The sequence below is a fragment of the Gadus chalcogrammus genome, chromosome 4 (assembly GCF_026213295.1).
Source record: "Gadus chalcogrammus isolate NIFS_2021 chromosome 4, NIFS_Gcha_1.0, whole genome shotgun sequence".
Lineage (NCBI taxonomy): Eukaryota > Metazoa > Chordata > Actinopteri > Gadiformes > Gadidae > Gadus > Gadus chalcogrammus.
In genome coordinates, this window is record NC_079415.1 from 35306577 (window position 1) to 35321686 (window position 15110).

The 15110-nt window shown below is 47.3% G+C and overlaps 1 protein-coding gene across 1 annotated transcript; it reads left to right on the plus strand.

Moving 5' to 3' along the window:
• Positions 1 to 1721: 1721 nt before the first annotated feature.
• LOC130381414 (long-chain specific acyl-CoA dehydrogenase, mitochondrial-like) lies at positions 1722 to 14656 on the plus strand. The gene is made up of 11 exons (XM_056589040.1): positions 1722 to 1902; positions 2382 to 2564; positions 4358 to 4495; positions 8849 to 9013; positions 9202 to 9268; positions 10796 to 10960; positions 11875 to 11976; positions 12389 to 12502; positions 12799 to 12926; positions 13056 to 13142; positions 13652 to 14656. The coding sequence occupies exons 1-11, from the start codon at positions 1823 to 1825 to the stop codon at positions 13743 to 13745; spliced, it is 1323 nt and encodes a 440-aa protein (XP_056445015.1). The 5' UTR covers positions 1722 to 1822; the 3' UTR covers positions 13746 to 14656.
• Positions 14657 to 15110: the final 454 nt, after the last annotated feature.

The following is a 15110-nucleotide window of genomic DNA, read 5'->3' on the forward strand; positions in this document are numbered from 1 at the left end:
GGACGTGGCTATTTCAGCCGTGTTCTTTGTTTTGTGTTGCGTCACTTTACGTGGACGCAGCGGCCCGGGCTCTGGGGCGCTGGTGATGCTGGTACAAGGTGTTGCCAAGTCAAGGAAAATAAATATGAAAATAAACTATTTGTCAAAGCAACAATCAAAGCATGTAACACAAAGGTTCCGTTCTCCTACTCTCAGAAGTCTCTCTCGCAAGTAACACGTTGACGCAACGCAAGGGGGTTACGACCTAGGCTAGTCGTGGACCTTTATGGTTCTGCGTCGGGTTTAGGCCTACGTGTCGCTTTGCATGTCGGTGGTAAAGAGAGAACCAATAATGGGTCTTTCTCTGTGCATGCTATTACTTTACCATTGGTCTACCAGACGTTTTGATTATGGAATGGATTCTACCAACTTGGAAAGCAGATTGCGACTCTCAATTTGCAAGGTTTTTTCTTTCATTTTGGACTGCACACACATCGCGAGTGGCGGATACTCGCACAATGTACACACATCACTGTCTTTACAATTTCTAGCCAACCGAAGTTTAAAGATTGTCAAGTGGTTAACTCTTGAATCACATGTACTAAGACCTGATGGGTTAGTAGTCAGAGAACAACTCATTAACGCGGGGATAAGGGGTTTGATTCCTTAATGAAGCTAGCTTTTTTCTTTCATATTGGACTGGATGTTTGTCTGCTTTCTCCCTTGTTCTATTACTTTACCATTGGTCTACTAGACGTTTTGATCATGGAATGGATTCTAGCAACTTGGAAAGCAGATTGCGACTCTCAATTTGCAACGAAAGCAGAAGATAGGCTGCTGTACGTACGCGTGTTCCCGACAGTGCTGACTGGCACATACCTGGACGAGTCGACGCCGTCTCCCGTGATCTCTTGTAGAAATGTTTAATTATTTTAATAGAGCACTTCATTTTTGTAATTTCCCACAGAGGGAGATTTATTATTGTTAGTACTTACAAAGGGATTTTTTACAATTATTTGTTTACTACTTCAGTTTCTAATGCAAAAAGTAAACCATCAAAATGTTTCTGTCCGCTACCAAAACAGGGCAATCATTATTTACCGTTTGTTTCCAAAAAGAAATCCCATTGTCAGTAATGAAATAAAAAAAAACTTTTCTAAATACTCGTAAAACAAAAACGCTGAATTGTAAGGGTAATAAATGGTGCGTATCAAAGCCCTGTTTTTCGAGGTCATAATTGATTGATTGTGTGTCAGCAGTAGGCTAGACTTTGGGCTCCTGAGACGACGGCTCCGTGTCGATGTGAGAGCCCGCCGCCCCGCGGTGAGTCATGGAAGTGAACAGTTATGTGTGGAACGATGTTAATCCACCAACATGAAACATAATCATCAGTTTAAATGCTTCGGTCCAAACAATACAGCGTCTTTTTATGACAAGAAGTTGACCTCAGAACGAGGAAAAGAAAGAACAGTAAAAGAGAGAGCAGTGAAACACATTTCTTTAAACCCCATTAGGATTAAATGATCGCATAATGGCACAATTATATATCATTTTTGTAAACCCTTGATTTCATCGATGCTCAACTAATACTATTAGTTGTGTATCTATACTAAGTAATCTTTTGATTTTGTATTTATACAATTGTATTCCACTCTAAAGTCTGATCGTGGCTGTTTCAGCCCGTCTCACGTCACGGCTGCAGCGAGGGGGCGGGGTCCACTCAGAGACTGGGCGTGGTCTCTGCTCCCTCTCTTTTATTCGCTGCAACAAGTTCACCAGAAGTCTGCATATCCGCGTCGGTCTATTGTGTCTGCTCTCCGTCCTTCAATCCTCCTCCAGCGACATGTTCCTGCAGCGGGCCGCCCGGCGCTATCTGTCCGACGGGAGGTCCTCCCTGTCGGCGCTGTCCGCCCTCACGTCAAGGTCGGTCCGGAGACGCTTCTAAAAGGCTCTTCTTTAAAAGACGCACGTTTTGAAGTCCACTGCACACACACACACACACACAGCACGTCATCCGAGTGTATCCGGACGTTGTGATCGTATGGATTATGAGGGTCTTCTGTTGTCTACTATGAAGTTAAGGTCCGAGGAGGGGAGGTTCACCTTTGACCCACTAAGCCCGTTTTCCAAAGGACGCGTCAGTGCTCGGGTCGCTCTTTGCCCCCTGGAGCGATGACACTCTAAACATTCACCTGTAGATCGCAGAACATGCTTGCGTTTCATATTGCACGTTTTTACCGCGGAACAACGAAACGACCCTTTCAGTGTCAATGTTGTTGACAGTGAGCGTTGCCAGATTGGGCCAGATTTCCCTCCCAATCTGGCAACCCTCGCTGCAGCGTGTTGACATTTGTTTTGAATACCTCGCTGTGACGTCATGTGTGCTCTCCCCGGTCCGTCAGACGGCGTCAGCACGGCCACGCGCACCCCTCCGGTGAGCCGGCGGCGCCCTTCCGGCCCGAGACGTCGAGCGCCAAGACACTGATGGACGTCGGGACGCGACGCATCTTCAGCGAGGACCACGACCTCTTCAGGGAGAGCGCACGCCGCTTCTTCCAGGAGGAGGTGGTCCCTCACCACAGCGAGTATGTACTGTCTAGCCCTGGGGTCACCTACCATTTTGAACCTGAGAGCTACTTCATTGGTACCGAGTCATACGAAGGGCACCCAGTTTGATATACTCTTCTGAAATAACAAATTTGCTCAGATTGCCTTTAGTTATACGTATATGATTATTCATGATTAATTGTACTCATCTATGTGAAGACACTGATCATGTTAATGATTTCTCACAATAATTATCAACAATGACTTAAGAAAGGTGGGACAGAGTTGTTCAAGAAGGAGCTGTGCTATTTTTAGAACAGGCCTGCGGGCGCCCTAACGACCTGTCTCTGTACTGTCTAACCCCTACCTGCTCCTTAACGACCTGTCTCTGTACTGTCTAACCCCTACCTGCTCCTTAATGACCTGTCTCTGTACTGTCTAACCCCTACCTGCTCCTTAATGACCCGTCTCTGTACTGTCTAACCCCTACCTGCTCCTTAATGACCCGTCTCTGTACTGTCTAACCCCTACCTGCTCCTTAACGACCCGTCTCTGTACTGTCTAACCCCTACCTGCTCCTTAATGACCTGTCTCTGTACTGTCTAACCCCTACCTGCTCCTTAATGACCTGTCTCTGTACTGTCTAACCCCTACCTGCTCCTTAATGACCCGTCCCTGTACCGTCTAACCCCTACCTGCTCCTTAATGACCTGTCTACTGTCTAACCCCTACCTGCTCCTTAATGACCTGTCTCTGTACTGTCTAACCCCTGCCTGCTCCTTAATGACCTGTCTCTGTACTGTCTAACCCCTACCTGCCCCTTAATGACCTGTCGGACTGTCTAACCCCTACCTGCTCCTTAATGTCCTGTCTCTGTACTGTCTAACCCCTACTTGCTCCTTAATGACCTGTCTCTGTACTGTCTAACCCCTACCTGCTCCTTAATGACCTGTCTCTGTACTGTCTTACCCCTACCTGCTCCTTAATGACCTGTCTCTGTACTGTCTAACCCCTACCTGCTCCTTAATGACCTGTCTCTGTACTGTCTAACCCCTACCTGCTCCTTAATGACCTGTCTCTGGACTGTCTAACCCCTACCTGCTCCTTAATGACCTGTCTGGACTGTCTCACCTCTACCTGCTCCTTAATGACCTCTCTGTACTGTCTAACCCCTACCTGCTCCTTAATGACCTGTCTCTGTACTGTCTAACCCCTACCTGCTCCTTAATGACCTGTCTCTGTACTGTCTAACCCCTACCTGCTCCTTAATGACCTCTCTGTACTGTCTAACCCCTGCCTGCTCCTTAATGACCTGTCTCTGTACTGTCTAACCCCTACATGGCTGTGGAATGTCTAACCCCTACATGGCTGTGGACTGTCTAACCCCTACCTGTCTCTGTACTGTCTAACCCCTACCTGGCTGTGGACTGTCTAACCCCTACCTGTCTGTGGACTGTCTAACCCCTACCTGTCTCTGTACTGTCTAACCCCTACCTGTCTGTGGACTGTCTAACCCCTACCTGTCTGTGGACTGTCTAACCCCTACCTGTCTCTGTACTGTCTAACCCCTACCTGTCTCTGTACTGTCTAACCCCTACCTGTCTCTGTACTGTCTATCCCCTACCTGTCTGTGGACTGTCTAACCCCTACCTGTCTGTGGACTGTCTAACCCCTACCTGTCTGTGGACTGTCTAACCCCTACCTGTCTGTGGACTGTCTATCCCCTACCTGTCTGTGGACTGTCTAACCCCTACCTGTCTGTGGACTGTCTAACCCCTACCTGTCTCTGTAATGTCTATCCCCTACCTGGCTGTGGACTGTCTAACCCCAGATGGGAGAAGGCGGGCCAGGTGAGCAGGGAGCTGTGGGAGAAGGCCGGGGAGCAAGGGCTTCTGGGAGTTATGACCCCGGAGGAGCAGGGGGGGATCGGAGGAGACCTCCTCTCTGCGGCCGTCGTCTGGGAGGAGCAGTGAGTAGTATACTATACTACAGTGATTCTTAAACTAGGGGTCGCGACCCCAAATGGGGTCCCGAAAAACTTCCGTGGGGTCGCCAATTATTATGACCCAAATTATTAATATGCCAGGTGAAACAAAGGAAAATAATATTTTCCCGAAAATAATAATCTGGAAAAAAAATCGGCCTTTTTCTTACACTTTTCCTCTTTACACGCAGTTAAGTCGAGAAGAGAGAAAATATGTTTTCGTCTTTCAACGGTCTTTCGTCTTTTAAATCTGGTTCAGCCAATGGGCTACTCCGCTGATAGAAGCTATTTAACTATCTGCTCCCGCCGCCATTTGAAGTAGAACAAAATAAAAACACATAGGTAGCCTACATGCCAAAATGGAGAGGTGGCTGCTTAATAAATCAAACAAAACATCGGAAGTGCCATCTACCAGTGCGTCTACTCCTCCGCGATCCTCGGAGGAGGATCGCTTGTCCCACCGGCCTGGGACAAGTCTACAGGCCGGTGAGAATAAAAAGGAACAAACGAGGCGTCGGCATTATCAGAAAGAATTTCTGAAATATGGATTCAGTTGCCAAGTAAAAGGTAACCTCGACCACCCACAATGCGTGATTTGCTGCGATGTTCTGGCGAATGAGAGCTTAAAACCTGTCAAACTGAAACGACATCTCGAAACCCGCCATCCCGAGGAAGCTACGAAACAAATGACTTTCTTTCTGCGAAAAGAAGCTGCCCTGCAAGGTCAGAAGACCGCAGTGCATGAGCAAGCAACCTTGCCCGCCACAGCCTTGGCAGCTTCCTACGAAGTGCCCACCTTGTGGCAAAAGCACAGAAGCCACACACAATTGCCGAAAGCCTCATCCTCCCTGCAGCAATTGCGATGACCACCGCAATGCATGGTGAAAAGATTGCAAGTGCGCTCAAGCAAATACCCCTCTCCAATGACACAGTGTCCAAGCGCATTGTCGAGATCGCTAATGACATGAAATGTCAGATAATCGAGAGAGTAAAAAACGGCATGTTTTCTTTACAGTTAGATGAGTCTACTGACGTGACAAGTTGTCGCACAATTGTTGGTGTTTGTTCGCTACAGTTATGAAGGAAAACTTCACGAAGACATGCTGTTCTGCTCTCCGATGGAAGGAAGGTGTACCGGCAGTGACATTTTTAATTGTCTCAATGGTTGGATGGAAGACGCAGGGCTGCAATGGGCCAACTGCCTAAGCATATGCACTGACGGTGCGGCAGCTATGTTGGGGAAAAATAAAGGGCTGAAAGCAAAGGTCCTTAGCGTTGCACCACATGCCAAGTTCACCCATTGCATTATCCACAGAGAAGCCCTGGCATCCAAGACACTTGAGCCCGAGCTTAACAATGTTCTCCCAGACAGCAATTCAAATGGTGAATTTCATCAAATCTCGCCCACTCAATACTAGACTCTTCACCCTTCTCTGTCAGGAAATGGGGTCTTCACACGAATCCCTTCTTTTCCATTCTGAAGTTAGGTGGCTTTCACGGGGCAAGGTTCTTACACGCCTGTTAGAGTTGCGAAGCGAGGTGCGCACCTTCCTCTCAGACGCAAACTCTGCTTTTGCGCACCATCTCACTGACTCGGAATGGATAGCCCGTCTTGCTTATTTGTCATGCATATTCGACAAATTAAATATGCTCAACCTGTCACTACAAGGCCTTAACACTAACATCCTGACCCTCTCGGACAAAGTGAATGCTTTCACAAAAAAGCTGCAGCGTTGGGCAGTCCGTGCGGAGAGTGGGGATTTTGAGATGTTTTCGGAGCTCCATGACTTTTTGGAGGAGGAAGACGTGAATGTAAATTCATTGAAGGCCTCCATCAACGTTCATCTCCAAAGCCTCCTCGAAAAATTCCATCAATATTTTCCGACGGGAAATGTGGAGAATTATGATTGGATACGACAACCATTCACCAGCTGCTCTTCAAACGATCTGTCATCTGAGCTCGAAGATGCGCTGCTTGAGCTATCCAGTGACCGAACCATACAGACATCGTTTGCCTCAAAATCACTGGGTGAATTCTGGCTGTCTGTTGCGCAGGAATACCCCAGATTGTCCAAGGCTGCCATGGACATTCTAACTCCGTTCGGGTCGACCTATCTGTGCGAGAAGACATTTTCGTCCCTCGCATATATAAAAAATAAATACAGATGTCGGCTCAGCACCGTGGAGGAAAATCTCCGTGTCGCCGTATGCAGCATTCCTCCTAGAATTAACTTGCTATGTTCACGGAAGCAGGCCCACCCTTCCCATTGAAATTGTTAAAGATAGTAAACCAGAAAAGCGAAATAAAAAAATACCGTTATTGTTCTCGCCATATATATAATTCATGTAACGTTGTAAGCCTAATGCTGTGTGTGTGTGTGTGTGTGTGTGTGTGTGTGTGTGTGTGTGTGTGTGTGTGTGTGTGTGTGTGTGTGTGTGTGTGGTGTGTGTGTGTGTGTGTGTGTGTGTGTGTGTGTGTGTGTGTGTGTGTGTGTGTGTGTGTGTGTGCTTTTCTGATCTGATAGCGGCAGCCTATTGTTTAATCGTGATTGTTTGGTTTTCTCGGTTGTTGTTCATATGGAATAAATAAAACTAATTACTTTGCCTACTATTTTTTGCTTGATTTAGTTGTTAACGTTTGAGGGGGTATTTTGAGTAAGGACTTAGAATGGGTTTGGGGAAAGTGGGGTCGTCAGACCTTACAATACTTTTTTGTGGGGTCGCCAGACAAAAAGTTTAAGAACCACTGCTATACTACACTACACTATGACAATACTACAGTACTACTACACTATGACAATACTACAGTACTACTATACTACTATAATACACTACGACAATACTACAGTACTCCAATACTACTATACTATAGACCTCCTCTCTGCTGCCGTCGTCTGGGAGGAGCAGTGAGTAGTATACTATACTACACTACACTATGACAATACTACAGTACTACACTACACTATAACAATACTACAGTACTACTACACTACACTATGACAATACTACAGTACTACTACACTATGACAATACTACAGTACTACTATACTACTATAATACACTACGACAATACTACAGTACTCCAATACTACTATACTATAGACCTCCTCTCTGCGGCCGTCGTCTGGGAGGAGCAGTGAGTAGTATACTATACTACACTACACTATGACAATACTACAGTACTACTACACTATGACAATACTACAGTACTACTACACTACTATACTACACTACGACAATACTACAGTACTCCAATACTACTATACTATAGACCTCCTCTCTGCTGCCGTCGTCTGGGAGGAGCAGTGAGTAGTATACTATACTACACTACACTATGACAATACTACACTACACTATCACAGTACTGCAGTACTACTAATATTATACTATCACAGTACTATAGTACTGCTTATACGATACTATATCATACTATAACAGTACTACTCTACTACTAATACTATTTCACACTACACTTTACTACACAACCCTGTTGTGTCCACGGTGTGTTACAGGATGTACTGTAACTACTATACCACCTGGTGTTACAGGATGTACTGTTACTACTATACCACCTGGTGTGTTACAGGATGTACTGTAACTACTATACTACCTGGTGTGTTACAGGATGTACTGTAACTACTATACCACCTGGTGTGTTACAGGATGTACTGTAACTACTATACCACCTGGTGTGTTACAGGATGTACTGTAACTACTATACTACCTGGTGTTACAGGATGTACTGTAACTACTATACCACCTGGTGTGTTACAGGTTGTACTGTAACTACTATACCACCTGGTGTTACAGGATGTACTGTAACTACTATACCACCTGGTGTGTTACAGGATGTACTGTAACTACTATACCACCTCGTGTGTTACAGGATGTACTGTAACTACTATACCACCCGGTGTGTTACAGGATGTACTGTAACTACTATACCACCTGGTGGGTTACAGGATGTACTGTAACTACTATATCACCTGGTGTGTTACAGGATGTACTGTAACTACTATACCACCTGGTGTGTTACAGGATGTACTGTAACTACTATACCACCTGGTGTGTTACAGGATGTACTGTAACTACTATACCACCTGGTGTTACAGGATGTACTGTAACTACTATACCACCTCGTGTGTTACAGGATGTACTGTAACTACTATACCACCTGGTGTTACAGGATGTACTGTAACTACTATACCACCTCGTGTGTTACAGGATGTACTGTAACTACTATACCACCTGGTGTGTTACAGGATGTACTGTAACTACTATACCACCTGGTGTGTTACAGGATGTACTGTAACTACTATACCACCTGGTGTGTTACAGGATGTACTGTAACTGCACCGGCCCTGGCTTTGCTCTGCACTCGGACATCGTCATGCCCTACATCAGTAACTACGGCAACGCAGAGCAGGTGGAGCGCTTCATCCCCCCCATGGCCGCCGGCAAGTGCATCAGTGCCATCGCCATGACGGAGCCCGGGGCCGGCAGGTGAGGCCCCGCCCCGTCCGCCGGTAACCCCCGGTAACGCCCGGTAACGCCCGGTAACGCCCGGTAACCTAGGACGGAACACCCTTCTGTCGGTTCAGCTTGGCCCAACTAGCTTTCTAACGCAGTCCGTGTTGTAAGTACGAGTCAGCCATGTTTTTTGTTTTCTGTCTTTCCTTTCCGTCCGCCAGCGATCTCCAGGGAGTTCGGACGCATGCCAAGAGGGACGGCTCCGACTGGATCCTGAACGGGAACAAGGTACGGTCGGGTGGTTAGCCGGGAAACGGCTACGCTTGGAGCTGAAGCTTCCGGAAAAAAACAACACCATTTTGACACCTGTAGCCTACACGTGCTGGGAGTTTAAAACGATTATCTCAAAGCAGCAATAACATTATAATTACAGGCTATCATTAGCCAGCACCTCCAAACATCTTATGATGGCTAATGCTAGCTTTGAAAATGCTTGCTAACACACTTGCTTTCCCTAAACTTGCTAACGGTAGCTGTGGATATGCTTGCTAACACTAGTTTTAAGCATGCCTGCTAACACTTGCTCTGAATATGCTTGTCAACACTAGCTTTGAATGTGCTTTCTAACACTAGCTCTGAATATGTTAGCTTTAACTATGCTTGCTAACACTAGTTTTAAGCATGTTTGCTAACACTTGCTCTGAATATGTTAGCTTTAACTATGCTTGCTAACACTATCTTTAAAAAAGCCTAACACTCTCTTTCAATATGCTCGCTAACACTAGCTTTGAACATGCTAGCTTTAAGCATGCTTTACTAACAATAGCTTGAAACGTTTTCGCTACTGTACATAGAGCTGGGTTTCGATTCACATTTCAAGAATCGATTTTTTTCCGATTTTTAAGTTTCAGAATCGATTTTTTTCCGATTTTCTCCGATTCCATCCGATTCCATCCGATTCTGATCTGATTTGCGATTCGATCCGATTTCGATTCGATCCGGGGGTTAATGTTATTAAAAATGAAAAATGTATTTGAACCGTTTCCTTCACTTCATGACTGTGTAGAGAAGCAACATATTAAAACTAGTATTATATCAATATTAAACCGCAAATCTTACAAGTATTGGTAGTTACTGATGGCTGGAAGACTGATGAAAAGGTTAAGGGTCAATCTACCTTCAAGAAAGATAATTCAGGACAATAAATGGAGGACATCATTGAGGTGACTATATCTGCAACAGTGGATTCCCACTGGGACACTAACCAGTGCATTATTATTACGCTTGAAAATAATTAAGAATTCACCCAAAAGCGGTTGCTACCAAAAGCATTTTTATTTTAAAACTGCTCACACTTAATAAACTGAGAAGTACTGAAACTGGAAGTATAAAATGTAAACGTTGAGCATTTTTCTTTAAAGTGCGAACATAAGAACAGAACATTTTAAACTGTAAAAGCACTGAATGGCGTCTATATGAGCATGTTCAAATCTGTTCTAAAACCACACTCAAGATTTGTTTTCAAGAATATGCAGCACCCTAAGTGTTCAGGGGAATCCCATGAATATTTTCCATGAATATAAAAAATATTAATTTTTTAATTTTTTTTTTATTAAAAAAAATCGATCTTTGGACGTACGAATCGATAATCGGTCATTAATATGCGAATCGATTAAAAATCGGAAAATCGATTTTTTCAACACAGCTCTAACTGTACACGTGTACAGGAACGTACCAAAGTAGTTCAAGTGCCAAGAGAGCTACTCTTGTGTTGTGTGCTTCATTCATCGACTAAACAAGTCTGTTCCCCTGGAGGTGTTCATCACCAACGGGTGGATGTGCGACCTGGTCGTCGTGGTGACGGTGACGGACCGCGAGGCCAAGACGGCGGCCCACGGCATCAGCCTCTTCCTGGTGGAAGACGGCATGAAGGGTTTCCAGAAGGGGCGCAAGCTGGACAAGATCGGCCTCAAGGCCCAGGTACTCACGCACTACACACACACTGCTCACACACTGCTCACACACTACACACACACTGCTTACACACATAACTCACACACACTACTTACCCACTACTCGCGCACAAAACTCAGAACACTGCTCCACGCTGCTCACACACTGCTCACACACTGCTCACACACACTGCCCACACACTGCCCACACACTTCTCGAACACTACTCGAACACTACTCGAACACTACTCGAACACTACTCGCACACAAAACTCTCACCCGCTACACACACACACACACACACACACACACACACACACACACACACACACACACACACACACACACACACACACACACACACACACACACACACACACACACACTGCCCACACACTGCTCACACACTGCTCACACACACTACTCACACACATAACTCACACACACTACTCACACACATAACTCACACACACTACTCACACACAAAACTCTCACACACTACCCACACACTGCTCACACACTACTCACACACTACTCACACACTCCTTCTGAAGGCCCAGGTACTTACACACCCTACACACACACACACACACACACACATACTACCCACACACTACTCGCACACTACACACACACACACACACACACACACACACACACACACACACACACACACACACACACACACACACACACACACACACACACACACACACACACACACACACACACACACTACTCGCACACTACACACACACACACACACACACACTACTCACACACTCCTTCTGAAGGCCCAGGTAATCACACACTACACACACACTTCCCACACACTTCCCACACACTACCCACACACTTCCCACACACTACACACAGGCCCAGGTAATCAAACAATCCTTCTGGCGGGTCCATAACACGGCGGGTCCCCCCCCCCCCCCCCAGGACACGGCGGAGCTGTTCTTCGAGGACGTGAGGCTGCCGGCCAGTGCCCTGCTGGGGGAGCTGAACAAGGGCTTCTACTACCTGATGAACGAGCTGCCGCAGGTACGACAGCCCCGCGGGGGGTGTTACTGTCAGTGGGGGAGGCTGTTCTCTGGGAGGCTGTTCTCTGGGAGGCTGTTCTCTGGGAGGCTGTTCTCTGGGAGGCTGTTCTCTGGGAGGCTGTTCTCTGGGAGGCTGTTCTCTGGGAGTCTGTTCTCTGGGAGTCTGTTCTCTGTGTGTCTGTTGTGTGTGAGTCTGTTGTGTGTGAGTCTGTTCTCTGGGAGTCTGTTCTCTGGGAGTCTGTTGGGGGAGTCTGTTCTCTTTGCGTCTGTCGTGTCTGAGTGTCGTGTGTGTGAGTCTGTCATGTGTGTGAGTCTGTCGTGTGTAACGTGAGCCTATTCTGTGCGGGGTGTCTCTTGTCTGTAACGCCGTCGGTGTGTCTGATGCTGGCCCTCCTGCCGTGCTCTGTCTCCAGGAGCGCCTGCTGATCGCAGACATGGCCATCGCCAGCTGTGAGTTCATGTTTGAGGAGACCAGGAACTACGTGATGCAGAGGAAGGCCTTCGGGAAGACCATCGCCCACCTGCAGGTCTGAGGAGGGCCCAACCATGACTCGCTTACGTCAGGATGGGGGGGGTTCAGGGGTTTGAATCCCAGCTGCACGTGACTCGTTCTCATTCTGCCTGAGGTTAAGTAGCAATAGCTGTAGCTTCCTCGATCTAGTAGAGGTAAAATGTCAGGTTGCTGAAGGGAGAAGGCACTCAGTGCAGGTTTAACCGGGCGTTGCGCGGCAGGCTGAGGCTGTTGTTGTGTTGCGGGACTCAGACGGTTGTCTTGTTGTTGTGTTGTACGTCTCAAGACGGTTGTTGTGTTGTGCGTCTCAAGACGGTGCAGCACAAGCTGGCGGAGATGAAGACGGAGATCTGCGTGGGCCGGGCCTTCCTGGACAGCTGCCTGCAGATCCACGGCGAGAAGAGGCTGGACTCCTCCACCGCCTCCATGGCCAAGTGCTGGTGAAGAACCTCCTCCTCCTCCTCCTCCTCCTCCTCCTCCTCCTCCTCCTCCTCCTCCTCCTCCTCCTCCTCCTCACCCTAACCAGGAATAAGGTTGGGGTAATAATTGTGTGTGTCTATGTTCCGCAGGGCGTCTGACCTCCAGAACAAGGTCGCCACCCAGTGTGTGCAGATGCACGGAGGCTGGGGATACATGATGGAGTACCCCATCGCCAAGTGAGTGGGCAGTCTCTCTCTCTCTCTCTCTCCTCTCTCTCTCTCTCTCTCTCTCTCTCTCTCTCTCTCTCTCTCTCTCTCTCTCTCTCTCTCTCTCTCTCTCTCTCTCTCTCTCTCTCTCTCTCTCTCTCTCTCTCTCTCTCTCTCTCTCTCTCTCTCTCTCTCTCTCTCTCTCTCTGCAAATGTAACTCTTAAGGGCTTTACATGGTTCCCGCAACGCAAGGGGGGCTAAGGACCCTCCTTGCGTCCGCCGCAAAGGCCGGACGTGCGCCTGCCATAAACCGTAACCTTCCGTCGAGGCGCCGCAGCAGCCAGGGCTGTGATTGGTCCGCTCGCTAAAACCCGACGCAGAACCATAAAGGTTCTCGACCGCGTCGAGGCGTCTGCGTGGTCGTTGCGTTGCGGGAGCGTGGGACCATAAGAAGCCCTTCTACTGTGACTAGGTGTAGAGTACCCTGGTATATAAAGCTACTGACCCCCCCGTGTCCCCCCCCCCCCCCCCCCACCAGGGCCTTCGTGGACTCCCGGGTGCAGCCCATCTATGGGGGCACCAACGAGATCATGAAGGAGCTGATCGCCCGCACCATCGTCAGCACCAAGTGAGGAAGACCAAGGGGCTCTTCCTCAGGGTGGTCTTCAGCAGGGTGCTCCTCTTCCTCAGGGTGGGGGTCCCCAGACTGGGGGGGCCGTTTGCTCTGTTAGGTCCGCTTTTAGATGCGTGCACGTGTAAAGATTCTGGGCTGTAGTAAGTACTGGAGCGATGTGGAGAGACAAGGACTTCTTTTCCAGTCTCCATTTTGTGTTAAAACCAAAAGGTGTTCAGAGGGCGTCCATCGTGTGTGTGTGTGTGTGTGTGTGTGTGTGTGTGTGTGTGTGTGTGTGTGTGTGTGTGTGTGTGTGTGTGTGTGTGTGTGTGTGTGTGTGTGTGTGTGTGTGTGTGTGTGTGTTTCTATATAAACAAAAGTGAATCAAATCGAAGAGCGAGTGCACCAAGGTACAATCAGATTTTTGGCCCCAGGGTCGTTGCCGTTGGTTACCAAGAACTCTAAGCCAGCTGGCCCCGTGAGTGGAGCCAACAGACAGGGGGTAACCTTATATGATCTAATGTAGAAATTAAACTTGATTGCCGGGGTGTAATTCTACCAAGTGTCCTTAGAACACTCATTGCAGTTCAAATCCATTCAGATTCACACAATCATGATGCCAATGAATGAATGATTATGAATCTTTCACCGCCACATTGAGTTCAAATCATTATCTCAGTCTTTTAATTACGTAGACTGATTTGGGTTTGCGTTTGTTGTTACTACTTTCTAAGCACTTATGACGGTAGTTTATCGCCTGACATTATCAAATGCCCTCGCGTCAACGGAGCACTAAAACAAAGAGCCAATTTAATAAATGTTAACAAATCACATTAGCTTATGTGGCCTAACTTTAAAATGTATTGTCTACTGTGAGAACTTGATAATTTGTCCAATAAAAAAAAACACACTTTGTTTTTCTGTCAATTTCACTTTCTGCCGCTTTCCATAAATATATTCCCATAATGGTCAATTTTAACTAGCAGGGATTAGGGGCAGTGGCGTCTCTCCGCCACTGGGGGAAGGCGGCGTCTCTCCTCTGGGGCGGTGGCGTCTCTCCGCCACTCGGGGGCGGTGTCGTCACGGACTAGATCCCTTTACTTTACTCTGGCAGGTTTCACCTTTGCTGAGACACTTTTTGATTCCTTATTGACTGAACCAGACTGAACCAGTTTTTCAGTTAAAAACGGTTCGGTTTCTATTAGATCCATCTTATCTTATTTTAAAGGCTGTATATTCCCACTGGGTTTCCCTGAGTGAGGGGAAGTTCATTATGGGGTTTCCAAAATGTCCATAGTTCCGTGCAATAAAAGGTAAATATTAACCCTAGCCGACCAATCAGGAACGACGCATCTGTCCAGCACATCCGTGCGGTTCCTCCGGG